This window comes from Emydura macquarii, unplaced genomic scaffold, assembly GCF_026122565.2.
Source record: "Emydura macquarii macquarii isolate MOO-44397 ecotype Brisbane River unplaced genomic scaffold, CSIRO-AGI_Emac_v2 contig_2768, whole genome shotgun sequence".
Classification (NCBI taxonomy): domain Eukaryota; kingdom Metazoa; phylum Chordata; order Testudines; family Chelidae; genus Emydura; species Emydura macquarii.
The window spans coordinates 46488373-46516260 of record NW_027132905.1 but is presented as its reverse complement, the minus strand read 5'-3'; the positions used below and the strand labels follow the sequence as shown (position 1 = coordinate 46516260).

General features: G+C 43.3%; 2 protein-coding genes across 2 annotated transcripts in view; one reads left to right on the top strand and one right to left on the bottom strand.

The window, feature by feature from the left end:
• The window catches only part of MTOR (mechanistic target of rapamycin kinase), a 105297-nt gene that overhangs the window by 26686 nt on the left and 50723 nt on the right, over window positions 1–27888 (top strand). The window contains exons 28-30 of the mRNA XM_067567413.1: window positions 1392–1534; window positions 4356–4518; window positions 4635–4780. Of these exons, the coding sequence (XP_067423514.1) occupies window positions 1392–1534; window positions 4356–4518; window positions 4635–4780 (452 nt within the window). The remainder of the gene's footprint in view (window positions 1–1391; window positions 1535–4355; window positions 4519–4634; window positions 4781–27888) is intronic.
• On the bottom strand, window positions 11967–18070 carry ANGPTL7 (angiopoietin like 7). Its single transcript, XM_067567414.1, has 5 exons — window positions 17692–18070; window positions 15016–15116; window positions 14425–14619; window positions 13299–13497; window positions 11967–12136 (listed from the first exon to the last, which is right to left on the bottom strand). The coding sequence occupies exons 1-5, from the start codon at window positions 18068–18070 to the stop codon at window positions 11967–11969; spliced, it is 1044 nt and encodes a 347-aa protein (XP_067423515.1).

The following is a 27888-nucleotide window of genomic DNA, read 5'->3' as shown; positions in this document are numbered from 1 at the left end:
CCTGGACTTCTGGGGCAGAGTTGGAGCTGATCAGCGGCTGTCCCTGGGGCCCTGGAGCAGCAGCTGCCAAACAGCTGATCAGCTGCTAGCCAGTCCCCAGGACTGCTGGAGCAGCTGCAAGCCCTAGCTGCTCTGTTTTCTCCCTTCCTCCAGGGTCGTTTTAGTGCAAGTCAGGGACAGGTTGCGGCTTCCGTATGTTTTTGTTTATTGCCCATGACCTGTCCCTGACTTTTACTAAAAATACTCGGGACAGAATCTTAGCCTTACTTCTAAGCAACTTTGAGGTTCTGTCTTGAGACAGGATGTCCTATGAGCTGTTCAGATGCTGGACTGAAAGGGGCCATGAAGTAATACTGAGGGACTCTTTCTCTGTGTCTGAAGTGTTCGCAAGACTCCTTGAGTCTAAGGAGTGAGCTTGGGAATGGTCTATCACTTACTTCTGGATTTAACTATTTCAACTCCATTATAATGTTTTTTCCATCCTCACTGTGCCCCAGAATAGCCCGTTGTTATAGGCAGCTTGTAAAGTGTCGCCTCTTCCATGTTAGAGAATTAGTAATGTTCAGGTGAACTTCCTGTAGTGCTTTTCACGCACAGTGCGTGAATGCATCTCTATGTATTTGTATGCGTGAGACTGTTCAGACCACAGTCAAATAGTGACTGGCTCAGAGGGAAATAGCAGGACAGTATTGTGCAAGGATGACAATACCTCCTGAGAGTATGTTGCCCTTTGCTTTAAGCGGTAAGTGAAGTGAAGGAACTGGGTTTTACTTAGGACTAGTTCATGGCTACTGTTCCTTCTGCCATTTGCAGTGCTTACACTTGGCACCTCTTTCCAAGAGGAGGCATTAGGGCCAACAGCCAGCACTTTGGCCAGCCTCAGGGTGTTCACATTGGATGTGTCGGACACCATAGTCTGTTCTCCATCTGCTCTGAGGAGAGCAATAGCACAGTTACGATTGGTCACGTGACCAGTGTTTGACCATTGGCTAGGTTCAAAAGGGTGTATGTGTGGCATTCACTCTCTTCAGCAGAATGAGGGGCTGAGCTGATCTAATTCCAGACACATTATTAGGTATTTCAAAGCTGATGCTTAACACTGGCATGTGGCACTTGGTGTGTCCTGCAAAGGAGAGAGAAGGGCTGCAGGTCTTGCTTGTTAAATGTTTATCATGCGTGATGGGAACATACTTTGGGTGGATCTCTTAGACATGAGGCTGGACTGTTGCAAAGGGTCCTGTGAAAGGAGAACCCCAGCAGGGAATGGAAGAACAGATGAGATGTAGAGCTGTGAAGTAGAAACCTCTCTTGCGGAAGCATCTCGTCCTCTACTTTGGGCTCACATACTGGCACAGCACTCAGCAGCTGAGCTGTCTTGCTTTGTGTTTCAGGCCTGGGGAGCAGCAAGAAGAGTCTCCAAAGATGACTGGTTGGAATGGCTGCGGCGATTGAGCTTGGAGTTACTGAAAGATTCCTCATCGCCTTCCCTGCGCTCTTGCTGGGCCTTGGCTCAGGCCTATAACCCTATGGCCAGGTACAGTCGCTCTGTATTTCCTGCTCTCCTCATTGTGCTTGCAGCAGCCAGGCACAAGCCAAAAATGTTAAGGAAATGGAAACTCACATACAAGCTGCTGATTTTTACAACTGGAGTTACCTATTTGCTTGGGGGGAAATAAAATGGTTGGGAATTTGATTTCATCTCCAGTATTCCTGATTGGCAGCTCTTTGAGCTGCGCTGTTGAGAGAGAAGAGAATCTTCAATATAATTCTGCCTCTTCTTATTTTCAGAATAAGAGAAGGCAAATAAAAGTGAAGCTGGAAAAATAGGGAAGTAAAAAATAGTTTGGAGCGTCCTGCGTCTCAGATAGGATTCCTCTGGGTGGAATAAACTGCTGTGATTTAATACCATCGTAACCAGTAGGTCTGGGGCGACTTTAGTTTCTGTGAGCAGGCACATGTTCATCTCTTCCCTGTGGCATATAATTGTCACTTCACTGGGCAGGAACCTGATTTTACTGTTGTCACAAGAGAGCCACTCATTTCTAGTTTCACTTTTTTTTTTGTATCAGTGAATTGTAGCACTCATGTAGTGGAAGGGCTGATAACATGGCAAGAGCTGAGTGCTTGTTGGTGGGCAGATATTGTACAAGTGTCCTTCACAGCTCTGCAAATGCATCTCAGTTATGAAGTTTAGTATTTCCCTGCTATTCTAGCCCCACTCTCAGCTTGCTCCCATCTTTCCCCCACCACATTACACACAGAGCTCTGCCCATGCACTTAATTCTCCCTGCAGCAACCCATGCTAATGCGGTTCCATTCTGTAGTGAGCACAGACTGTGATAGTTTTGTGATGTCCACACATGTCTAGAAAAATGCTATGGGGCATTCCCCCTGCCCCACTAGTCGAGGCTGGAACCCAGATATTCAGAGCAGAAAGGAAAGACGCACTCCCTGCTGTTCCAGTTCACCACCACCATCATTGCTTCAAAAGATTTTATTTTTGAAATTTAATCTTATTGAGCATTTTGTACAGAAGAAATAAACAAGAATTTCTCATTCCCCTACAAACTAGCGTGAATTGCAGGACTCTGCACAGAAGGAACATAGTGTTTCAAAGCCTGTGTTTAAACCACTAAGACATCTTGTGGTCCTGTGGTTTGGAGTAACAAGACTCCTTGCAACCACATAGTTTAACCCTGGCTGCATCCATTCAGCCCTTTGTCCTACCTCAGGTAGGTAAACTGAGTTCTCCGCAACTTGTATGTGAGCCTCTTCAAAGCAGAGGTTGTGTGCATCAGACACCCTGTTATGCTTTTTCCAAGATCAGAAATCCATCCCCTTGGCCAAAAACTTCCTGCCCCTCCACTATTGTGCTCCAGGTGGGCAAAATAGCTGGCTGCCAAGCTACTATCCTCCACCCCCAGAGAGATCACTGCTTTTCAATGTAGTGATGGCTGCAATGACTTTTCTACATGAGGGTTGTAAAGCAGGTTAGAAACCTTTGTGCTGAAACGCACTGCGTAAATGTAAGGTCATATTTTAATATAGCTAATACCAGGAATTTCAAGAAAACCTCATTTATATCCATTTTATATCATTTTTTTTTCTGCATTACAAATGAATAAAGCAGCTAAGGGTACTAAGGCAGCGAAAGCAACAGCCTCCCCAGTGATGCATTTTAGCCTTTTATTTAAGGTTTAATATGTTCTTGTCGTATGTCCCCAGATAATCTCACTTTTAAAATCAACTACATAAGAGAAGGCTGAGGTTGCATTTGTCAGTGCTTTAACCCTCTGTTCTCTTGTGAGTCTGGATTCTCATTTCTAGTACCTCAGCAAAATTCTTCTAGCTGTTAAGTTTTATAATGATCCAAAGGAATACTTTGATTCTCTACAGAATCTCTGAAATAATTTCAGCAGCAGGCAGAATGCTGAGGCAGCAAGTGGTGGTACTCATATTGGAGAGCCAGTTTTATGTAAAATCTATCCCAGGATGGTGCAAAGGGTTTGTAAAATCTCTTGTTGGGTCAGCACCTGAGAGACAATCAACTGGTAGAATAGACTACCCTCACTTTCACTCCCTGTCTAAAGACAAAAGTAAAATTACTTAAAATACTCTGGTCCATTAATAATAATAATTAATAATTAATAATAGACTCCAAATATATCTCCAAAGCACTTACAAGCATCTTAACTTTAATCCTCAAACTCCCTCTCATGAAGGGTAACTGATGCAGAGAGGTGACTTGTCCAAGAGGTGACTTGTCCATGGAGAGAATCGGTCAGAGCTGGGATGGGAACTCAGGAGCTCCTGGCTCCCCAGTCCTGTGTTCAGACTACTTTTAGTTAAACTGAAATCCAGTCCCAAAATGATCCTATTTTTGTACAGTACCTCTCACCCAGATGGGTCTGAAGGTGCATTACAGACAGATCGCTCAACCTGTATCCTGTATAGAAATCACTGAGTGTACTACAGAAATGTCATTACATCTGGGATGGAACAGAGTAGATGTTTAATAATGCATGGCAATACTACAAAACAACTTAGGACGGGCAGTGAAGAATTCCATTTCTGTTGAACTTCATGGGGAATTGAAAGAGGCAGAATGCAGTTACCTGTATTTGGGGTTTGGCTAGGTCACCAGGGTTAAAATCTTCTATTTAAAAAAAGCCAAGGCATCTACAGTGACCACAAGTTGCTGGGACCTCAGTTTTGTGGTCATGTTGGCTTCCGCATAAGTTAACAATGGTCCTCAGCTGAACAGGGGAGTTCAGCCCACAGCAGTTGAATAGAAGTTGGGTTTTATAATGAATGGTTAATCCCTACCTCTAATGCTGTTTTCCCTCCATCCTCAGAGATCTCTTCAATGCCGCCTTTGTTTCATGCTGGTCTGAGCTGAACGAAGACCAACAGGATGAGCTGATCCGAAGCATTGAGTTGGCCCTTACTTCTCAGGATATTGCAGAGGTGACTCAGACCCTACTGAACTTGGCAGAATTCATGGAACACAGTGACAAGGTAAAAGAGAACCCCTTCTCTAACATTATCTGGATGGTGAGGGGAGTTATCCTTACATGCTGTCCTCTCCTCCAGTATGCCTCCTCTATTTCTGATTCTGACCTGCTCCTCTCCAGGGTCCGTTGCCATTGAGAGATGACAATGGCATTGTCCTATTGGGGGAAAGAGCTGCCAAATGCCGTGCCTATGCTAAGGCCCTGCACTACAAAGAGCTGGAGTTTCAGAAGGGCCCCACCCCAGCTATCCTGGAGTCTCTCATCAGGTAACGTGACTCTCGTCAGTTCTGGTTGTGCCTGACTTCTGCCAAACTTTCCCTGCCCGCGGTTGTAATTTACAGTAGACCTACTCCATTCTCAGGCTGCAAGAAGAGCCCTTTTGGTGATTGAGTGTCTGTCATGGGGTCCCACGTGTAGACTTGCAGATTGTTTGTTTGCTTGCAAGGAGGCATTTGTTGCTTGCAGGCTGTGCTCACTCACCTGTCGAGTTCATTTCTCTTTCGGTGCAGTAAAAATTCTGGTGTGAGCCAGCACCCAGGAGTTATTTCCCTGCCTTCCTCAATGAGCTGTAGTCTGCGGAAGTTTTGCAGGACACAGTTACAGGAGCAGGTCAGACGTAGTCCTCTGATGTTCACTGGTTAGGTGTGGGTCCCTATGGAGAGGCCGAAATTTAAATGAAAGGTGTTTCTGCACCTTAAAGGAAACACACAGTCAGGGAACCTGAAGCTCAGCAGGTGAGCAGAAAGCTTTGGGGAAATGAACTTGCCCTTTATTTTTATCTGTTATTGCAGCCGAGTGTTTCAAATTTGGCTAGTTTGATGTTTATTGTGGAGATGGCTAGAATTACTGGGTCTAAGGAAAAGACCAGAATTATGGTGTGCACGTCCCACTCTGCCTCGCTCAGAACAAGGGATTTTCAACCCTTCTGATTCTGAAGAGTTTTGACCATGAAATAAGGCACTGTTGTGCGAGTCTGCAGCCAGCCAAAATGAAATACTCTGCAAAAAAGTCTGAATTCCCACCAGTTCATCCAGCCGTCACAATGGGTGACACCTTTTGTGGTCTTACTATCGTCACTTAAATGCCAACATTAACAATTTCATTCGTGATTGTCCTACTGGAATAAACCCACCACTGCATTTTGCAGTGTGTCTAGAGCAGTGTTGCTGCCCCTACTGTTTTCCAGGATCATGCTCTGCAAGCCTTGCTTGTGGAGTCCATGTGTGACATCCTGTTGTTTTGTGATGATGTAACAGGGACACGCTGTGGGAACATGCCAAGGCAGTCGTCATGGGGGAGGCATCAAAATGCTGTGATGCAAAAGTTTCTCTCTAGACTAGATATACCTGCTTCACCCAAATCCCCCATTCCCTTGAGAAGAAGGTTCCACAGAAATAATGTCGCTATATTTGCAAACAGTTAATAGAGTATTCTTTATATTGGGATATGATACCTTTGCTAACATTTTTGAAAAGACAGATTTGGAGGAAAATAAATGGCCATATCCATTTATGAACGGTGTGGGCTCCCATACTGTTGTGTTCAGGATATGTGAATTTTCTGTATAACTTGGCCCAGTGGTAGCAGCAAAAGGCACTACAGTGTAACAAGCTAATAAATATTTTTGTAATTGACCCTCCTTGCATCTTAAAATATCATCTGTTGTTGAAATGCCTGAGGCCAAGTATAATATAAATTCCACACATCTTGCCAAAGGTCTCTGCAGACTTGCTGGTTTTGTTCATGTTTCATCCAAAGCTGCTGTTGTAGCAGAAAATATCCTGGTGAATTTTTCTTCTGCCCTCTTAAGCTTGAATAATTAGAGGTATTGTTTAAACTGTTGGTTGGTGAGGAATTTTCCAGAGCACATGTAGGTTATTGGGGAAAAAAAAATCTGCCACTGCTACCTTATTTTAAAAAGTCATTGTTTATAACATTTGTTCTGCTGTTCTAGAGGCAGCCATCGAAAAGAGCATTTAGCAATCACCTTTACTTTGCTGTGTTGTTTGACCTTTCTGTGGTATTATGTATCCTGCATTTAGGAAATGCTGCGGTAAAGCTAACCAAATGCTAGCCCCAGAACTAGCCAACACAGATGGCCTGTTAAAGAGTGTGTACTGTCATGGTGAGCGGAGGAATGGGAACCAGGAGCTTTTGTTTATAGCTGACCTGGGCTAGACTTGAACTGGTGAATTAGATTACATTGATGATTGAGCAAAAATATTGCAGAGGCTTTTGAACTTTGGTTGCAAAGGGTGGTTTCAGGCTGCAGCCCGAGGGTGTGCTCAGCTGTTCAGGGCTGCATTTTCATTCACTGCCTGGAAAGCCTCGGATCTAGACTTGGCTCAGCTTTTCAAAATTCTACTTGTCCAGCACAAATAATTTGTCTTCTGGATGGGCAAATAAAATATCCCATCACAAAGGTGGCAGAATAGATTTTGTGTCTAGGCTAGTAAAATTTCATGAGAGGCCTGGCCAGACTATGTTAAGTTGGCAGAGCTAGGCTACCTTTGAAGCGTTGTCTCGAGGACATACAGCTCTAGAAAGCACCTTCTGAGTTTTCTCAAATGCTTTTGTTCCCCAAGGTCGTGTTTGACTTATCTTCAGTAGATTTTAGCAGTTATCTGCCTAGGATCGGTTGTCTGTCTAATTTATAACTACCTGACTTGCTTTATGTGCTGGAATTTGGGTGGAGTGGCACCTTTGGGGCCCCTCTCAGTTCTGGTTCCAATTTTGTACTGGCTGCATCTCAGTTGTTGCCAGCTGACGATGAATTGTCAGCTTGAAAACTGTCGGAAATGAAACATCTAAAATGCTAGTGACAAAGCAAATGAAGCTGCAGCAGGAAGGCCCTGCAAAGGGCAGTGTGCAGCCTTGCAACTGCCTGTGATTTCCATTCTTGTAGCGCAGGCACATCTCTTTCCTCTCTCCGTTAGGACTCTAAAGGCTGACTCCAAAGGACTGGGTACAGAGGCTGAAATGAAGTGTTTTTTACTCTCAGGATGCACCCTCCAGAGCTGTCTGAAATTCATGACATGGTTTAAAAGTGTTCGGTCGTTTGTTTGTTTGTTTAAAGATTGAAACTGAAGTTGCAGTGTCCTAGATATATAGAAGGGAGATTTCTGGAATTCCCCAAATAAGCACCACTTCTCCCCTGTGTACCACAATGCCTGCTGTAGCTCGTGTCCTGGCTCTGTAACCAAAGAGGCTGGATCAGGGATCAACGTATCTTGCTTGAAACAGAAACTCCCTGAAATCACGGCTTCGGATCCTAGATGGGTTAGCTCGATCCATTTACCTTGTGAGGGGGATATGTTAATGTGGGTAGGGCAGAGGGAGTGTTTCTTGGACAAGATCTTGCAAACACGTACTTCCTGTCTGCACTGCAGGGATTTTAAAGGTCCCACGGTGCTATTTGTCAGAGGTATAACTTGAAGGCCAAAATCTGTCCATTCTCATCTCCCAGAAAATTGCTGTGCCATGTGCCATCCGCTGGTTGGTGCCACCCTCCACAGATGGCTGCGTGTCTGCAGTGCTGTTTGAATATAGCTTGTGGAGGACTTTGGCAGCATTCAGGCTCAAAGGCACGCTAACTGTAGGTGGTTATAAAACACACAGGGATTTATGGCTCTTGAACAGGAGTCAGTGAGGTGCCAATAGCAGCCCCTCTGTGATGGTTTTGAGGACGGAAGAGGTCGCTGTACCATAGCGGGGCATACTATGGAGATGTCTCTAGCAGGCTCAAGCAGAGCTGTAAGGGGAAAGAGGGACAGGTGGAAATTCTTGCAAATGCTAATTAGTAGATCCCACTGCGACACCCGCTGTGCAGGTGTTGTGGCCATCTTGCTCGGCGGTGGTGATCGTGACACATCCAAGAGGAGATCACATAAAAACCCCAGCTTCCTTTTGCCTTTCAAAGCCACTAATGAGGTGGCACAGAGTTCCTCATACAGGTGTCTGTGCTCTGTTGCAACCTCCACAATCACACTGAAGATTAGTAGCTGATCAAGCTTTTACTCTGGCAGCTGATAGGGTGTTGAACTTATTCCCCTGGCGTGTCCACTGAGCTTATCCCTCTCCACTGTTAGAGGTGTTAGCTTGATGGGAGTCTGCTCCTGCATTGAGACCCCCTTCTTTGTTGTTCATGTGACTTTGCATGGCCTTCTAATACATCTGTTCTGGTTGTTCACAGTTTTTGAACTGTCACGCTAGTGTCACAAGTGCTGCCCTGGGAGTTGGGAGGGTGAAGACTTCCTAAACATTTCTGGAGTCAAGGCTCTTTCAGTAAAGAAATAACCAGAGTTAGACCAGGCTTGGAGCTGGGAGGTTTGGGCTGGGCTCTAGGTGGACAATGTTGTTGTGGCAGAGTGGGCAGCGGGCAGAGCTGTTCAGCAGCTCTCAGGGCTTAACTGAAAACTGAAGGTTTTTTCCCCTGCTGCAAAATGGAAAGTAAAGTAGAATAGGAAACCCAGAAAGCGCATAATGTGAAGCTGTTTGCACTAGCTTTCTGTTCCCAATTATAGAAATAGTGGGACAACCAGCCTTCCAGTCTCCTTACCTGCTGTGTACACCTGGCCATGTGTTGTGCTGTAAATTCATTCCCAGAGAATGGCCAGAATTTGAGTCATGACTTTAGCAGCACATCCTGCTCTCTATTCGCTTCCTTATTTTTCCCTCCTAGCTTGTGTCTGAGCTTCATTCTGCTGTTGAGGGATTCAAATTACTAAATTTGTCAAGTGAACTGCTCCCAGCCAGCAAAACAATCATTTCAATTTGAGATGTGGATGTTCCTGTGAAAGGATCTGTCCCAGGGGATACATAACTTTGTTAGTCAGTGAATAGTAGCTCCCTGCCTGCCTGCCTCACGGAAATCCCTAACTAATTTTATTCACTTGCTTCCTATTCTTTGTGCTGAGGCTAAGTCCCAACAACTGGAGTCTTGGTTTTAAAGACTCTGGTGATCCTGGCATCTGCATTTGCAACAGTGTTGGGGCCCTTGTCTGAAACAAGAATCGATCTCTTCTGTTCTGGGTATAAATCTGCAATATGCTATTAAACAATACTTCATTTAAAGGAACTTACTGTTTTTTTTTTATATGGGCAAACAATATATAGCACATTGTGAGTGCTACTGTAATCGGTGATAAAAGATAGCTGGGAATCAGTAGTTTTGGTTCCCGCGTGTTAGAATTCCATGTTGGCTTGAACTGTGAGGAATGTTTCCCTTTAAATCGGTATATGCCCCTCTCTCCCTCTTCAATCACTGTATGAAGTTTTCTATGGCATGAGAAAGGGCACAGCCTCTGGAACGAAGTTGCTTTGATCTTTATGCGGTGGATTTTTAAGCTCACTCAAGATGCTTGCTTTGGATTGATGCTTTCTTCTTGTTTCACCTTTGTTTACCTTACGATAGTTGCATGCTCTGCTGTTTTTGCCCCCTCTACAGTATGCTTTCATCCCTTCACCTTTCTTAGTTCCCTTAGGATGTTTCAGAACTTGATGTGTTCCCTTTTCCCTGATCTTAACCCCTCCATTTATGTGTGTGTTTGTATCAAACAGCAAGTTAAGGAACAAAGAAGCCTTGAAGAAAACAGGCTTAAAAACAAGAAAGAGTTTATTATAGAAATGGAAAAGTTTGGAATAAAAAAATCCATTGCACAGACTGCATATTTGTATAGAATGCTGTTCCAATTTACAGTATGAATAGTCAACATATACAAGGCATTTCCCAGGAAACCTTTATCTCCCGTTCCGCACAAGATAGAAAATTTTAAATTAGGCTCAAGCTCTGTTAAAAATAGATATATTAATCATATAACCATCTTTTTCAACATATTCAAGCAACGGTGTGGCTGCAGGTGGAATCTTTTTTTTTTTTTAACAGTCTTTTTCAATACACTCTTATGTAAGGAAGTAGAATGTGCTGATTTTCAACACGGCAGTACTGTCCAAAAAACACACACCCCAAAACAAACCTCAAAATTCCCAGGTATGGCATCCCGCCAGTAAGTGAGGATTTTTGTATGTTTCTAATTTTCCATCACATTTAAGGATTCTCTGGCTTCCACTAGAAGTCTTCTCGCAGATGCATTTCTTTGAACTTTAAATATCAATGAAAGGAATAATGTGCTCTTCCTCCCCCCTCCCCCAACCACCCTTGACACGTGGGCAGCACTGTGCAATTTATTTGGTGCCTTTTCTGGTGTATTTTGCCTTTCTCTAATCTAATACCAGTCACATGTGGTGGCAATAGAGCTATCTTCATGGACTAGAAGTCGGATCCAGGGTGAATAATCCTATGCTTGTAAGCCATAAAGAAGCAATGTGTTAAATATTTCTCACATCTGTGTTCTCTTGACTTAAAAACGGAAAGTGAAAAGCAGCTGGAAGTTAAGGATCAAGCATCAGAAAATAGAGATTCAATGGAGTAAAGCTTTAAATGCAACTTGGGTTCCAGTGACAACACAAACCACTCGAGATTGCTTCTCTTAGTGCGTAATATTATCAAGGATCCTTTGCTGTACTAGAACCACACATAATCTCTATATTATTTGATCTCTTGTTTACTAGCACTACCATTAACATGCCTTTTTCCAGTTAAACATTAAAAGACCCTTTCCCCCCTTGTGTTTTGGGAATACAGTGTCAATGTTAAAAGACTTCTTGTTATGTTCTTGCTTCTTGCTGGTCACTCCTGGTCTTGCCGACATTGTGGTGAGGTGGCGCAAAATGGCACTTCAGAAAGCACTCCCTAGGAGTTCAGTCTTGCATAGGGGTTTTGTGTGTCTAGTGGCCGAAGGGTGATGGTGAGACTCCAAGAGAGAGCAGGTGTGACATGCAGTTGCCTAAAGTTTCAATTTAGCTTTTTGTGCATGGGGATCATCTGCCAAATAACATGCACTGGAGGAACATCTCATTGTGAATATTTCTAAGATGATTGCTTCAGGATTTGAAATAAAACCCCCATTCCTCTGTCTCTTGGGTCTTAGTAGAAATTGTCTGTCTTGGCAAGATTTGTATCTCCCCTCAATGCATCTAAACACTACAGAGATGGCAAAAAGGAGGGTAAAAGCTGCATTTTTCCTGAGCTCTGTAATCGGTCAAATAATAAGGCAACCCTGTCAGTCCCAGTGCTAGTATAACCACAACATATGCTTCCTGAAGATGCTACTACTACAGGAGGTGCCTATTCTAACATAGCGTGTATCCCATTGGAAGGAGAATTCCTTAAGAGAAGAGAACTGAGCTGAGCCATAGTAATATTGGTGCCTTTCCTTTCTCCCATGTCTGCATCGGAACTAACGTGTGATGCATAGTCAGTGTATCTAGCCCTTGCATTAGCATGCTTTCTAGATGAAGTAAACAATTTCAATGGCGGGTTTTCAGATTCCAGGCTGTTCCTCCTCTGTGCAGCAGTGTCACCGTAGCTGTACAATTGTGTATTTGTTCCCCCTAGGGTTTGAAATCTTCTGGCCGGATCTTCATCTCAACTCTTCTCAGGGAGTAGGTTGAGCCATGCCAGCCATACCAGGTGATGCCATCCATGTTTTTGGTGTGTTCCCCTTTGCGGTAGTAAATCCCATTCAGGTTGGAATCTGTGCAACAGCTGTACCAGTATCCACCTTTCAAGAAACAAAGAGATAAAGCCTTTGTCTACCATTTAGTTAATGCTGATGTTCTATGTTCATGATGTGAACAACTGTCCTTCCACAGGGAAGGACTGAGCAAGGTCAGGGGGCAGAATTCATTCTGGGAGCCTGTGTCCTTGGCACCTGTCATTACATTGCGGCAGGAACTAAATTCAAAACACTGTGTCTGCTGACTCCTTCTTTGAGGAGTTCAGAGATGCAGTGAACAGAGCAAATCACCAAGGTGATGTAGCCAAATTAGTCCAGTCTCTCTTCACTTAAGTTCTTGTCTGAGACACTTGATGCATCTTTGAAAGTTTCATCATTTCTTTCCTCTCTCCCTCCTTGAAAACAAAAGGTCAGCAGAGGAAGCTATTTAATGTTCTGAGCTGGTTGGCTCTATTATGCATCTAAATACAATTTGTCTGAGGGAGACAGTAAAGTATTAGAGCTGAATTCAGAAACTTTTCCCATAGGTGCTGTAATTCCTTCACCATAAAACCTATGGGGATGAATTTTGTCGCTCTACATATTGGGGCTGCATTAAGAAATTTAAAATAAGAGTGAGTTGCAGTAAGTTCAGAAGCACTCAGTTAGTTACCTTGGTGATGAGCACAGTATAAAAAGCTGAATAGAATATTCCATCTAGAGGTTCTCATTGCAACATGACTAGAGCAGAGCTCAAGGTGCATGAACCCCCAGATGAAAATTCTGTAAGACACTGCAGCCCATATTTTATATTTTTTATTAAAATCTTACATTTCTTTAGTACTTTCCATCTCTAACTTAATGTAAAAAATACACAGGGATAATTTCACCCCACCTCTTGGATAGCCAAGCAGATAATTGATGCACAGTACACCAACTGTGTGGGTAGGTGAAGTATTGGCCAAAGACACCAGGGCAAATCCTGTCTTCTATGGAAAGTGAAATGGGATCACTGATGTCTATAACATACATTGTGGCTCTGAGTAGATCCAGTTTCAATTCTTAGCTTGCCCAGGTAACTGACATATCAGTAGTCCAGAAACAGTCATCCGTTTACTGATCTGCCAGCAGAATGTTAACAACTTAGAACAATTGATTAGTCTCACTCTCTAACCATGATGTCATCCATATATTGCACAGAGTGGATGCGGAGGAGTGTGCGCCTTACCTTTACGGAACTCTGCACAGTGATCCACACACTTGTCATTGTCCTTGTCCTTGGTGCTGAAGGCTGTGTTGTTGTGGTACCTTAGGGAGTCACGCCCCGTGTTGCCAGTGTAGTTCCCCAGGAAAAGGCGGTAACTATTCAACTCATTGCTCAGGGTGAACTGGTTATATTGTGCATAGCGGATGTTGCCTTCCCAGTCCTGCCATAGGGGATTAGAGGGGTGAAGAGGAAACAGCGTCTTTTTAAAGAAAAGTGCTAGGCACGCTTTACCTGGGATGCATGTCTCTTCTCTGCACAGGACTTTTGCTGAGTTTTCAATAGTAATTTCTCTTTTAAAATAAAGACTACAGACTGGACTGCAGGAACTCCACTAAGGCAAACCTTAATGAACAAATTGTCACTTGGCATAGCCGGCCACTGAACTACCAAGGCACCATGTTTGCTAGCTGGTCTGCACTGACATTAAACTCTACATGCAGAAGTCTGGTACACTTCCCTTCTGTCCAGCAGCCTTATCTTAAATGTGGGCTAACACAAATTGGTTTTTCCTTTCTCAGACCTGGACTGATTAATAACTAGCCAGCCATTAACAGACTGGAGAAGCTGCTGCTGGGCAATGCAGAACACTCCTTCCTCCCCATGTGCTGTCTCTGCAGCACTCCTGCCCAAAGAAGAGAGTTTGAGTCCCTCTCCATTCTGTAGTTGGGCATCCTGTGGATCGTTACATTCCTATATAATCCTTCTGTTATATTATATCCTATATTATCCTCCAGCATAATCCTTCTGTTATGGGCTATGACCTTGTTCCCCTTAGTGATGGGTAAAATTCACCTGAGAATTTTAGAGTCTGTGGCTCACCCAAGATCAATCTGTATCTCAGTGAAAGTGCTGTTTACTGATAGTAAACATTGGGGGAATGTGCTTCTGTACTGTCCCTAATGTTACTGCCTGGTCTCGCATTACTCTCTCTAATCCAAATATAAAAATCCTTTGGTCTTCCCCTTGCCCCTACCCTCCTCCTCCTCTTCCCCCCGTTCCCCCCTCCCATCCCAAATAGCTCTTGTCTACCGAAGAACCACTGGTCCCTAGAAGCTTTTACTGCTGGAAGTGAGAGCCTGTGAATTACCTCCAGCTCTACTCGTAGCACAGTGGGGCGTCTGGTGAGCCGATAGATATTTTCATTCCCTAGCCAGAAGTCTCCCCGGATGTTGCCAAATCCTTCCTTGTATTGTTTCCAATCTCTGTTGAAAGAGATCAGACCAACTTTGCGTCTCTGAATGATGGTCCAGCCACCACCATCTGTCTCCATGTCACAGGATACCTGGAGCAGGAGAGGATGCAATGCGAATCTGTCAGCAGGGTTACAAGATCCCACTTCTGATTCCATTGTTTGAAAGATCACGAAGCGGGGCAGGATGCTCTGCACCAAACCTCATCTATCAAGGGAGTTTGCTGGTTTGTTCAAAGAGCCATGAAAAACTGATTTGCTCTGAACCTTTCCCTCTCCAATATACCCACTCCATCTCTCCCACAAAAAATCTTACCATATAAGATCCTGACTTATGGTGCAGGGTAGGGATTTTAAACGTAATATGCAATCTCCCTCCCTTCTGCACTGTAAAAACTGGGCTCCAAGATAAGTGTTTTCAGAATGTACAGTATTGAAGAAGCTCTGCTAGAACCAAAGGCATGCGCTTCACATGCATGGCGTCCTCACCTCCAGGTCAGGGCTCCCCAGGAATTCATCAGGAGGCAGCTTGTAAACACCAGAGATTCTGTAGTTCTTCTGGTAAAGGGATGAACAGTCATAGACAGCATCTACTTGAGTCAAACACAGGACATGAGAGGCAGAACAGGAGAAGAACCACCGACTGCAGATGTGTGTACTCTAAAGTTTTAACACAGTTCTTGAGAGAAACATTCAAAAGGGCCATTTTGTTGCATCTCCAGCGACGTGAAAGAGTGGGGGAAATGTGTGAATGCAACAGCTTAGCTTTGATCAGTGCATGGGCTGCTCACCTGTTAAGGAGTATGGCAGCAGTATTGGTGCTGGTCAGGTTTGCTGTGAGAGAGAGAAAGAGGTTGCAATGTTGGGACACTAGGTGCTTTCTGTGGGACGTGGGATTTCTAAGCCTTTTGTCTTGAGCCCTCAAACAGAAAATACTCCTTGTAAGGACTCGAAAGCCCATGAAATGAGACAGCACTTGGTAAAAATGATCAGTCTGGTGATGGATAATGGTTATGAGGCCTTAAAGCGAATTGCAAAGCCCCGTTGCATGTTTAGGGCTAAGCATGGTATTTGCAGATGCTGAGATAAATCAATACTGCAACTGTAGGAAATAGTTTTTAGGAACTTTAAAATATGATCTTTTCACTACTCAAATGAAGAGTTAACCTTTTCTGTGGCTGCTTCGCACAATACAATGTCATTAAAATTCTAGCACACAGGAAAGAATACTGAATGTAATTCAGCCATCTCTGGCTTTGCTATAAAATATACAAGGAAGTGACCTTGTGGTTGGCTTTGGGGTGCAGTGTTAGTACTTTACAGCATGCAGTCTTGCCTTTCTCGTCTCCCGTCAATTAGGAGGTGGGCGTACTCTGAAAGCAGCACACCTGTCCTCTGAGAAGGAGGAAGTGCCAGGTGCTCAATAGCGACCCCTCTGGCCTCTACAGAAGTGAAGCTATGGTGGGGAACTCCCTGTGGTCACAATCTTGGGGCCCAGCTGATGAGAGGGTGAAGGAGACTAAAATGGGAAGCTCTGAAGAGCTCTTACTATAGATCTGGGGGGGAAACCACTATGCTTAAAGGACAGAGATGCTGTGCTATACAAGGAAACAAATAACGTGTGTGTGTGTGTGTGTGTGTGTGTGTGTGTGTGTGTGTGTAACCTAGCAGATCTGAAACAGCATCCATTATCTGTTACCTTTTATATTCTCCTAACCTCTTACTGTAGGACACACAACTCCAGCCTTCACAGACATTTCTGTTTTATATTAACACTACCAGCATCTGAATAAAATGTCCGTGCTGGGGAATGAGTGTCAGTTTATTGGCCCTTCAAACACAGGTACCTGTCTGACACAATGACCAGGCCAGCTGCCTGTTCTGATCATGTGATTGGGCAGATTAGCTGAGTTTGTAAATAAAACACATTTGCCCAATAGTTTCTGTATCACAGTTTGTGATGGGGGTGGCATTTAACTTGTCTGAATCTGTCTTACCCTTTGTCTCTGGATGGGAGCTGATTGAGGGCAGGTGGTGCACACAGCTGCTTTTATGGGCAGTGAGTGAAGCTTGCTGAGATGAGGATTTATCCCTCCTGACAGTTTTTTTTCAGTATAGTGCAGCGTGAATGACTTTCACCTGGTGGCATGAATTCCCTGCATCTGGCTGCTCAAGTCCCTACTTGGCTGGCTTTCTGTGTGTGCTGGTTTATCTTACAAAACCACATAGTGGCATTACTATACCCGGATGAGACTAATTACGGTAAAATCTTTGTTTATTTAAGACAATATAAATAGTGAGCATTGTTTCCAAACTTACAAAGTTAACCCTTTTCCTTAAGCAGCGTTTAGTAAACACTGATGGCTTAAGATTTTTTTTTCCATTTTAAAACAGACCCAGAATTAAGGTGTTTAGTACATACAACCACCTCAGGCAATAACCGTCTTTACTGGGAAGTTTTTTAATCTTGTTGGAATGATCTCCCTTTAGAGTAAACTTCCCTCAACATATCCAAAACATATGTGCTATGAAACTTTCCTGCATCATTATACCAGGCAAGGAAGGAGAATTTTAAGGTATTGAAATATGTTTGAGTTATGCCAGGGATTTTGCATAATCTACATAATCTGGATTTCTGAGAATTATTATTCCAAAAACAAGGTTATTTTTTGTTGTTCTGGCTCAGAGAGGCATAAGGATGGTATTACATCTGTCAGAAGTGCCTCCAAGTGTTTAACCAGCCCCTGTACCCCTACCAGCATTCTGGATGATAAGGGCATGTTATTGCCAGAGGTTTTTTCATGCAAACTGACTGCCTCTCTGTTCAGATTGGGATCATAGTACTTGGAGAAGGAGTGGAGGAAAGGAAGATGCATTAAATGAGTCCATCCCCCTGCAATTGCAGGATCTGTTCTGTTCCCCCAACCTTAATAGAGAACATCTCTGATATTAAGCTGATAACTGGATCTTTGGATTTCTGGCAAAATTAACTTGGCAGCTTTCTGAGCTATGATGTGTCTGCAGAAGTGCACTGGGTAGACTGCATTCAGTAGGCACAATCACCAGCTATGTTAATGAAGCTTTCTAGCATAGTTTAAAAGCTGGTGGCTAGTTGGATTTCTGCATTAAGAAGGGTGTCTGGGAGCTTGGAGGCTCCATTCTTACCAGCTGAGGTTTGTGTGACCGTCTGGGCTGCCTGCAGCTGCATGATGTCTATCTGGCTGTTCATTTCAGAGTACTTGCTCTCGGCATCGATGAGCCGGGACTCCATCTGCTTGGTGCTCCCTTCCAGCTCCATCACCTGCATGACCACATTCACCCAGTCGTTTTCCTGCTTCTTGCTCAGCTCCCCCAGCATTGCACTCAGGTTGGCTACCTGTAGCTTGAGCTCTTTCATCTCATCACAGCAACTTGTCATTTTGAGCTGGGTGTTCCCGTTGATCATTCTCCTCTTGGGAGGTTTCTGCAACCATGCTGGGTAGATGGCCAAGGACAAGGTGATAACACAGAGCCATGCCAGTTGCATAGTGACTTTCAGTGGCATTTTCACTCACAGCAGTGAGAACTCTTGACTTCTCGGAGTCCACTGCAGATGTTTTGAGCACAGCGGGGGCACATATGAAACTCCTCTGAAAGTGGTACAGCACACTGGTGTCCTAACTCTTTCACTCCCCCTTTCTCTCAATGAAGACGGAGTCTAAAGGGGACTTCTGCAACCCTTTCCTATCGGAGTCTGTGCACTCTGGAAGCCTCTATCAGCATCTTAAATATCTTTTCTCCCGTGTACCTCCACCCTCCTGCAGGCATATACAGCATTCTAGCCCCTCCCAGCTCATCTGTTCATAACAAGTGCCTCCCGGCTGAAATCCACACCGACTTAGTCCAAAAAAGGGGAGGTGGGAGACTTCCCTCCACTCAGCTCTGCCATGTGGGGTGGGAGAGAGGGCTACAAATTCATGGGAGTTTCCAGGAACTGTATCCTATTGGATTCTAGCCCTTTTGGTGACTAAATCTGGCACATCAAAGAACATAACAGCATCAGGTCCAGGACATGGAAGGGCTCCCTAACTGGGATGATTTGTAACAGTTTGAGCAAGGTGATTCCCATAATGAATGCTCCTAGCTTTGACGGTCTTATGTAAAGTGTTCCATGTGAGCTGTATCTCTGTTTTATTTTGGTGTAGAGACCATTTTAGCCATTTCATCCCATCAGCAGCTAATCCTCCTCTCTCCAGAGGATCCATCAGACCCAGATTGTGCGTTTTGTAGAATTCGGAACTGCTCACTTTAGAGAGGAGATGACTAAAAGGGAGTACAGAATGATGACGGTATAGAGAAGGTAAATCATTTGCCTCTATTTAGCCTTTCTCGTAATACACGAACACGGGGACATTCTGTAACATTGAAAAGCAGCAAATTTAACACTGACCAAAGGAAATGCTTCTTTACCCAACACATGATGAACCCGGTGAGCTGATACTGAGGCCAGAATTCTGACAGGATTTTGAAAAACAATCCGACATTATGTGGATAATTAGAGCATCCACAGTTTTATATATAATATAGGATTAAAAATAAATAATCTTATAAACCCTCAGAGTTCAGGATATAAACCAAGCATTAGCTGTTGGGGTTAGGGAGAAACTTTCCCTACAGCAGATTATTCCGTAACTGTCCACCAAGGATTCTTACACCTTCCTCTGAAGCATCTGTGCTGGCTGCTGTCAGAGGCAGGATAAGGGAATAGATGGACCACAGGTCTGATCCAGTCTGACTGCTCCGATGGCAAATGTCATGGATGCCTGTTTAAAAAAAAAATATATCTTTGCTTGTGCCTGGTAGGAAGAAAGTGCCGAAGACACGAGTGAGCCATCTTGTCCCACATGGAAGTCGCTCACTGGTCTAAAAAGGAACAAGGATACATGGTGATAAAGCAATTAACCTAATAAAAACCTTGCTAGTCCCTGTTGCATCTTGGACCTGTGGAAACGTAACTTGCTCCAGCACTCAACTTTTAGTCCTCAGCCTTGTTAAACGTACTGCTAGATGTTTTGTTTGTAAGGACTGATTAACATCCCAGCCAGCTAGTACATCTTCAGCAAAGCAGCAGTGAAACCCTGGCAGGGTGCAGACAATTGGGAAGACGAAAGCATCAGAGCATGTGCAGAGGTGAAGCATGGTAGTGCATGCTGCAGATTCTTTATTTCCCAGGGGAGAGAAGAGAGATGGGCTAGAGATCCCTGAGCACATAGCATGGGCGTCTTGGTGGCTGAGCCTTTCTGTGTACTCTGCTCAGAGCACACCCCTGCCATCTGAGGCATCAGCAGGCTAGGCTCCCACGTGTTCCCAGTGACCTGAGATGCCACCAAACTCCTTCAGCCGGAAGTGACAGGTATTGTTCGATGAAAGTACAGCGCCTCCCTCTCCTCACAAGAGCATTGTCTGCTGCTTGTTTTCTGTTACTGACATTTCAAGAACCTTCTCTGGCAAAAGTGTTTTATACCTCAAACCAGCATGTGCCCCACATGCAGACCAAAAGCCTGACCTTTTTGTTCTGCATGTAATCCTGTCTGAGCCCTCTTCTAGCCAGAGCTTCTGTCTTTCTCTGGGGGCAAATTCTTGTTAGGCTGCCTGTGATGAGAAACATGTTTTTCTCAAAAGCAGAGACCAATAGTGGAGTAAGCTGGGTTCTAGTTTCTCCTCTCCCCCAACAAAAAAAGGCAGACTCCCACTTGTGCCCCTGTCCTGCTGCTGCTGGGCACAAACCCTTGGCATTTTTTTGGAATTCTAACTGCCTCTTATATTTTTTCTAAGCAGTTTTGAAAGCTAATCAGCGGTGCTTGGTCCAAAGTAGAAGAGAAGCCTGTCAGTGATGTGCTATCCTCTGACAAAGGGACATGGCCCACCTTTGCGGCTCTTCTAGCTCCCTGAAACTCATTTTCATTTTGAAATGCTCTGAGCTCCTGACTACATCTTTATGGCCACCAAGCTATATGAATCTCAAAAACTTGGGGCAGGGTATAGGCGGTGGAGGGGCACTTGCAGGCCCGAGGGACATAGAAAACACTTCCTCCTGCTTTCAGCAATGAAGTAATGAAAGGACCCAACATTCAGGTAAACTCTTGCCTTTAGTCAGGAGTTATAATACAGAGGAGACTCTGGTCCAGTGGTGAAGGCATTAGACTGGAAGACAGAAGATGTAGGGATTTTTTTTTCTGGTCCTGTCCGTGGGCTATCTCCTCTGAGGCAAGTTACTTCACCCTCTCTGTGACTCAGTTTTCCTGTCTTTAAAATGGGGGTGAGATGCTGTTTGTTAAAGCATTTTGTTGTCTATGCTGTACAAGATATGACAGGGAACACGTTTTAGTAGACAAGAACAAAGAAGGCAAACGTAGGAAAACTCCTTCATTACTTCTGAGGAAGTTTTAGAGAGATTTAGACAGGAATTGTGAGCTTTTAGGGGAGAAAGCCACTCTTAACTTTAATTGGGCTTGCTTTCTTAGTAAGTATTCAAAAGATGATGCCTTTCCACTGTTTGAAAAGCTTTGTAGCAATCTCTAAAGCAGCAGCAGTTGCTGCTGCTCAGTGCTAAACAGTATCAGAGATATTAGAGGCTGGTATCACCATCACTTATGGGGGGTCCTTAGAGCTTGGATTCAGAATCCCATAAAGAGGAGACCATCTGTATGTTGGAACTGTAGACTGTACTGGATACAACTCCTTGGTGGGAAGGGGGCTCTTCCCCAAACTCCTGGGCATCTTCCAGGTTTATTTTCCTTGTTCTATTGCATTTTCTTCCCCTTTCCAAAATGGGCAGATTTCACACTGGAATTGGGTATCTGTTTCTCTAAAACAGTATGATTTTCTTCCTTTTTCCTCCTCTTATCAAAAGGGGTCACAAAGGAACCCCCTAGCAGGATTCCTTTTCACTGAAAATACTGATTTGTAGAGAAACCCTAGTGTATGGCACTTTAAAGGGTTCGAATCAAGGATCTGGATCTGTGTGCTTGGGAGGTGGGAGCTTTTGGCAAAGTCTGGAGATGGCTTTACATATTTTAATAATGTTTATGTTCATTGTTTTTAACTCAGCAGTTCACAGTCAATAGACTTGCATTAGTAACTCATTTTCTTATTAAAGTCAAATAAAATTGTTGGCTGTCCAAGTGATTTGATTATGTAACCAATAATAGAGCATTTATCCAATATACGAGAGGATAGAATTCTGCAGACTTTCAGGCTGGAGTCAGATAACTGATTGAGGAATTATTTCAGGGAGATACAACCCTATTCCCATTATTGTGTTATGAAATGTCCTGATTTTACTGACAATGAGTGAAGACAGATACCTCTACAGTTTTGTTGCTGCAGCCTGTAAATATATTCCATTACTATGGTTGCAAAAACAAATAAGCACACTAGAAATGCAGTTCCTAAGAATAAAAATTAAGAGACCGGAAAAGACTTACTGCCTGTATTAGCTTTAATTACTAAAATATAGTAAATGAGGTGACCCGATTTTTAAAAAAATCATTGGTATAATTCCTGGAATGGCATGTGATATTTTTATTATCTTGGCAGTGTTCTTACCTTGAATATATGATGCCTAACGACTCTGGGACTCTGGTCCTGTCTTTTTCTCCTAAATGATTTCTCTTGCTATTTTCCTTCACTACTTTTATTAAGTCTCATTTATTTAAGGGCAGGGGATAGGCAGAGAAAGGTCGTCTGCAGCATGTCCAGCAGGGCTGGCTGAGAATTGTATTGTTATGGTGTTCACTGCCTCTCCCTACACAGCTGATCAACAGGAAGCTGTGTGCAGGCTTTTATATCAACACTGGGAATCCAGCCAGCCTTAGGGTCTGTATGCAATGTGGTGAGACTTCACTGGAAAGATGTAGGGGGGTTGGTCTGGCCTCTGAACAGTCAATTACTGAAATGGTTATGAAAACAGCTCTATGCTAACATGGGTTTCCCAAAACCATTTGCTCCCAAGCCTGGGAATAATTTTTAATGACTTGATAGAGATGTGTTGTGGTAGAGTTTCTTTCAAAAGTTTATTGAATAAAGGATTTAGGGAGGCAGGAACACAAATAAACCATAGAATTGGGGAAACTGGCCAGCGAAAGCAACGCCCTGTGCCAGAAGATTATCTGTTCCCCAAAGCATCCACAAAGCCTCAGCTTCTAATCCCAGAGGAAAGCTCCCCGCACCTCTGCACAGGGAAAAATAAACTCGATTTAGATGGGTGAAACTTTCAAAACAATGGGAATGGGAGCCTTTCAGTGGGTGGGAAGAGATGAGGGGTTTGACCTCAGTTTGACTCCCTAATCTTACTTTACCTCCGAGTATCTGCATTAATGCAGAAATATGGCTTTCCTACCAAGCTTTTGAAACCTTTTCTGTCTGATGCAAAGTGGCAAGTGTGTGTTCTCCACCCACTGAGGGAGATTAATTTGGGGATCTCCTGAAAGATTTCTTTTTTTAGCAAAGTTTATAGCTTTATTGTGACAAGGTAAGGAAGGGATCCAGTCTGTTTTCACATACCTACTGAGTTCTCAAACATTTAATACATTTTGAGTGACAGACAATATTGTTGGTGACCTTCAGAAAGCAGGGAACTCTGCTAAGTTCCCTGGGGCATATGAGAGAGAATCTTTTTATTAAGCGCTAGGCATACAGGAGAACCTAAGGGAGTAAGAAAGCCCAGCATTTGAGTACTTTTCCGTCTGGTGGTAGCAGCTGTGTTGACAGGTTTGTTTTTTCACTCTCAATCCTTGTCAGATTTCTTTTTGAAAAGCCTTTACAATACACAAGTTGCTTTCTCATTCAGTGCCTGTTTGATACATTCTTAACCTAACATTAGTTGCATTATCTTCTTAAACAGTGCTAAAAACAGTTTGCTGAACACTTGAGTATTTTGTCCTTGCTCATTAGGACAGTGAGTTTGTCCTGGCCCTCAGTTTTTGGCACTACTGATTTTGTTTTTCCTCAGTAACCTTTGTCTTGTTACATGGCTGGTCACCTCTTGCAGTACCCACTCTAGATAGCTACCATGTAGGAGTGTGAAGAAAAGGAGCTGCTGTCGGGGAGGCCTGGGCAAGCAGAACTGGGGTGAAGGGAAGGAGTTTGCACTAACATAATCAAGGCCAAGTCAGAAACTTGGATTAAAACCTAGATTTTATCAAAATGTGCTGTGACTCATCCGTGATTTTCTTTGCCAAACAACCTGTGCCATACTAGTTACCTTTACCTGTCTGCTAAGGGCTCTTTATGCAATCACATAGGGTGAATGCACTTTTTGATATCTCTTATTGGCCTCAGTTTTCATTCTTTTCTGTGATTATAGCCTGTGCTATAAATGGATCCAAACCATTCTGAAATGTGGTGACTGAGACACTCTTCCAGTGTTGCAACATGACTGGTCTTCATTTTAAAAAGCAGTGGATTTTAGTGCTGCCTTAGGTTTCTTTATAAAATCAGACTGTGGAAGTTAGAAAAATCAGATCATTATTTTAAAGTATCATATATCAAAACCCTTCCATTGCAATGATTAGCCAAATTGTGTTACTGCTGTGGACTGCCATTTTAATGATATGTATCCAGACAGCAATGCTCCCAGAGAAAGAGAACAACAGGAGATTTCCAGGGCTCTTTTAAGATAAGAAATAGAAGAATTCCATAGATGTTCACACTAAAACAATACAGAATTTACCTTAAAACAGCTGTAGAAATCTCCTGCTGCTCCCCCTGTCTCAGGTTGCAGATTTGATCTCCCGATCAAGATGCTTGTAATCAAACTGACAGTGGAGCTGGCTCCTTTGTTTAAAAAAAAAAAAAAAAGGTTAAAAATATAATTAGGAATTGTTTTGTCGTGCTTTTCACTTTGGATCAAGCAGTTGAAACCCTCACTTAAAAAAGATATTTTGGACCTTGGCAGAATCCTTTTCAAAGAAAATCTCAAAAGAATATAAAATGGTTGCCAAACTCTTCTGAAGACAAAAATAATTTAAATTTGGTAACCAGAAGTTGGTAAACATGCATTGCAGATGTTATTAACTTAACTGATTAATCAGCACTTTGAAAGCAAAACAGCTCCTGAAATACAGAGGAAGTTAGGGAGGGAGGAGAAGCAGCACTTGAGTACAAAGGACTGAAGATGAAGACAGTGTATACTAGAAGCCTGGCCATTGCTAATGGAGTTTTCTCTGTAATTTGAGTGAACTAGCGACTCTGGTGTAGTCTCTGGTGTAATATATACACAATTAACATGGACTTAGCCTTGTCTTCACTATGAAAAAAGGTGTCTGCCTGCTCACTTTTGTGAAAACTAGACTGTCTTAACTACCTCATGTTGAAATCCTAGTGAAGACATCTTGCATTAAGAACATACTTTTTTTTCCACCGTAAAGACATCAGAACAACTGATGGTATGGCCCCCATCTAGCCCATTATCCTGTCTTCTGACAGTGGCCAGTGGAAGGGAATGAACAGAATAAGGCAATTGTTCAAGCTGCTCTGCTATTGTTCAAGCCTAGCTTCTGGCAGTCAGAGGTATAGGGACACTCAGAGCATAGGGTTGCATCCCTGATCATCTAGGCTAATAGCTATCCTCCATGATCTTATCTAATTCTTGTTTTGAACCTAGTTATACTTTTGGCCTTCACAGTATCCCATGGTGGCAAGTTCCACAGGTTGACTGCGTTGTGAAAAAATATTTCCTTATGTTTGTTTTAAACCTGCTGCCTATTAATTTGATTGAGTAACCTTGTTCTTGTGTTATGTGGAGGAGGTAAACTACATTTTTTTCTCCACATCGTTCATGATTTTATAGACTTCTATCATAACCCCCACCCCCTTAATCATCTCTTCTGTAAAACGCATAGTCACAGTCTTTTTAATCCCTCCTCCTACGGAAGCTGTTCCATACCCCTAACCATTTTATTTTAGATGGGGCAACAAGGACTTCACACAGTATTTAAGGTGTGGGCATAAAATGATGTTCTCTTTTAACAATCTCTTTGACTGTAAGGACTCTACCTAGTGAAGGGAGAGCTAAATGAGGGACTCACTTTGTGTTGAGATTGGCCAGTAAAGCCATTTCTCCCTTGGGGATGTTTCACCATCTTTTTATCGTGAAAGATTTTGTAGATCATCTTTCTCTGGAAATTGAGAGAAAATATCCTTCTGATTCTAATCCAGTACATTGCTATGAATCCCCGTCACAACACTGACTAAAAGCCACTGATGGTTCAACCTGACTGGAACATTAGTCCCTTGGGTGTCTGTGTGTGCCTGGATGCTTAGCGCTGTTCGTTCTTTGTCCAGTCCCAGGCAGCGATAACTGCAAAACAGTTTTGTAATTCCTCAAGAATGTAATATAATTTTAGAAGATTGTGCCTGAGCAATGAATTTAATCACAAGTGCCTCAGACCTTTCTGGACCTGCCTAAAGAGGGGCAAAAACAGTAAGTCTTTGAAATCTGGGGGAAAAGAAAATACCCCCATTAGTATTAATTTTAAACACACATTCTGAAGGTGTTGACACTACTCTCCTCGGAAATGTTATAGCTGCTTTTAAAATTACTGAGTGGCTTCCAGGAAAAGCACACATTCTGTCCCCCCAGCCTCAAAAGAACTCGTGTCCAAAGAGGTGAGTCTGTTTTTAAATGACTCGTTTCCCTTTGAAAACACATTCCAGTCAGCTATGGTAATGGTGATTTCATGAGCTGTCAATATGCCTTCAATAATCAGTGAGTGAAAAGCTGAATCCAATGGAGGAGAGAAGGCAGAAATCCCATCTAATAAACAATAAATTCAAACTCAAACAGTACAGGGCAGAACCTTATTTATCCACAAACAGAGAACAGCATTTTCTGCTCACCTACATAAGATGGAATAGCTGAGTGCTTAGACTCCATTACTCTTAAGAAATAGTTCATATTATTCTGCAGAGCATTCAATACGCTATCACATGTATCACTCAAACTACACCTGTCGAATTAACAAAGGGCACAGTGATTCATGAGCCTGGCTTTGTGTAGATGTGTTTTATTCTTCATCGTATATATTGGGGATGAAAAATCCAATCATCTGCTCCATTTCTCTGGCAGTGTATATAATCCTCTATTGCATATAAACATGAGGATAGTATGCAAACCTGCAACGCTCAAAAACTCCCAGTAGGTCCCCCCCCCAGTCATTCATGTGAGTTTTTCCTGCCTTGTTGTAGGCTTTTGTGGCTAAAACCTCTATGTATATTCGGGTAATATTTAACAAAATCAGTAGCACGTTAAATGTGTGGCAGTCTCAGGCATTGTCCTCTGAAGCAGAATGGAGGAAGCATGCAGTGGAGAATGTCTGTTTAATCAGCGTCTCACACCAACCCCTTTGCGCCTTCTTCCATGCTGCCCACTAACATGGTGCATCCTTCCTGCATTTATCCATAAGCAGCTACCCTTCAGCTTGCTCCTTCAGACCCACATCAGCCATAATACCTGCAAGAAATCAGGGAGGATGGGTTGGGAGGCAGATGAGACCAAGTTGCACTCTTTATCGCAAAATTTTAATTTTTAATCTTTATTTCTATAAAAATTGTATCTCTCTACCCTACCTTTCACAAGTCATTTGTTATCTTAGATTGCAGTCTCTTTGGGACAGTGGCTGTTGTCTTCATATGTATGACACCTACCACAATGGGGTCCCAATCCTGACTGGGCCTCTTAACATTATTGTAATAAAATAAACAGTACATTTATATAGCTAGCATATTTACCAACATCCTCTGGATGCCTCTTTTGTCCTTCACTTTCACTGCAAACCTGCCCCATCAACCCTGTTCCCCTCAAAATATTCTCTCCCTAGTCCTCAACAAACCTGTACTTAAACCCAATCTGCCTTGCCAGCTACCCATCCCTTTTCCTTCATCCCTTCACCTCTGAATCCATCAGACATACCACTTTCAACTGTTCTTCGGGTTATCCACCAGCTTCATCTTGGATCCCCTCCATCCTGGCGTCTTCCCCCCCTTTCTCTACTGAAAGTGCTATCTCACTGAGATTTCCCAGTTACCTTTTCGTGGGTAAGTCTCAGGATTTACTACATGGTTCAGCTTTTTTAAACGCTCTGCTGCTTTTGATGCTCAGTAACACCTTCCTTAAGATACTGTCCTCCCATGGCTTTTCTGACTCTGTCCTTTCCTGGTTCTCTTCCTGTTTTCCTTGGTCATTCCTTTAGTGCAGCATTGTCCTCCCTTTGTGATGCTGCTGCAGGTCCCCACAAGCCAGGCTCATGAATTACTCTGTGCATTTGTTCTGTCCAGTTGGTGGGTGGGTCCCTGTTGAAGGACCCACTTCTGATGCAATGC

What these genes read in the sequence shown, in the direction of transcription:
- ANGPTL7 (XM_067567414.1), bottom strand. Translation starts at nt 18,070, where the DNA reads ATGCCACTGAAAGTCACTATGCAACTGGCATGGCTCTGTGTTATCACC. An exon ending in TGGGGAGCCCTGACCTGGAG is followed by an intron (nt 14,620 to 15,015) that starts GTGAGGACGCCA and finishes CTCCTGCTCCAG; the next exon opens with GTATCCTGTGACATGGAGAC. An exon ending in TGCTACGAGTAGAGCTGGAG is followed by an intron (nt 13,498 to 14,424) that starts GTAATTCACAGG and finishes CCCCTATGGCAG; the next exon opens with GACTGGGAAGGCAACATCCG.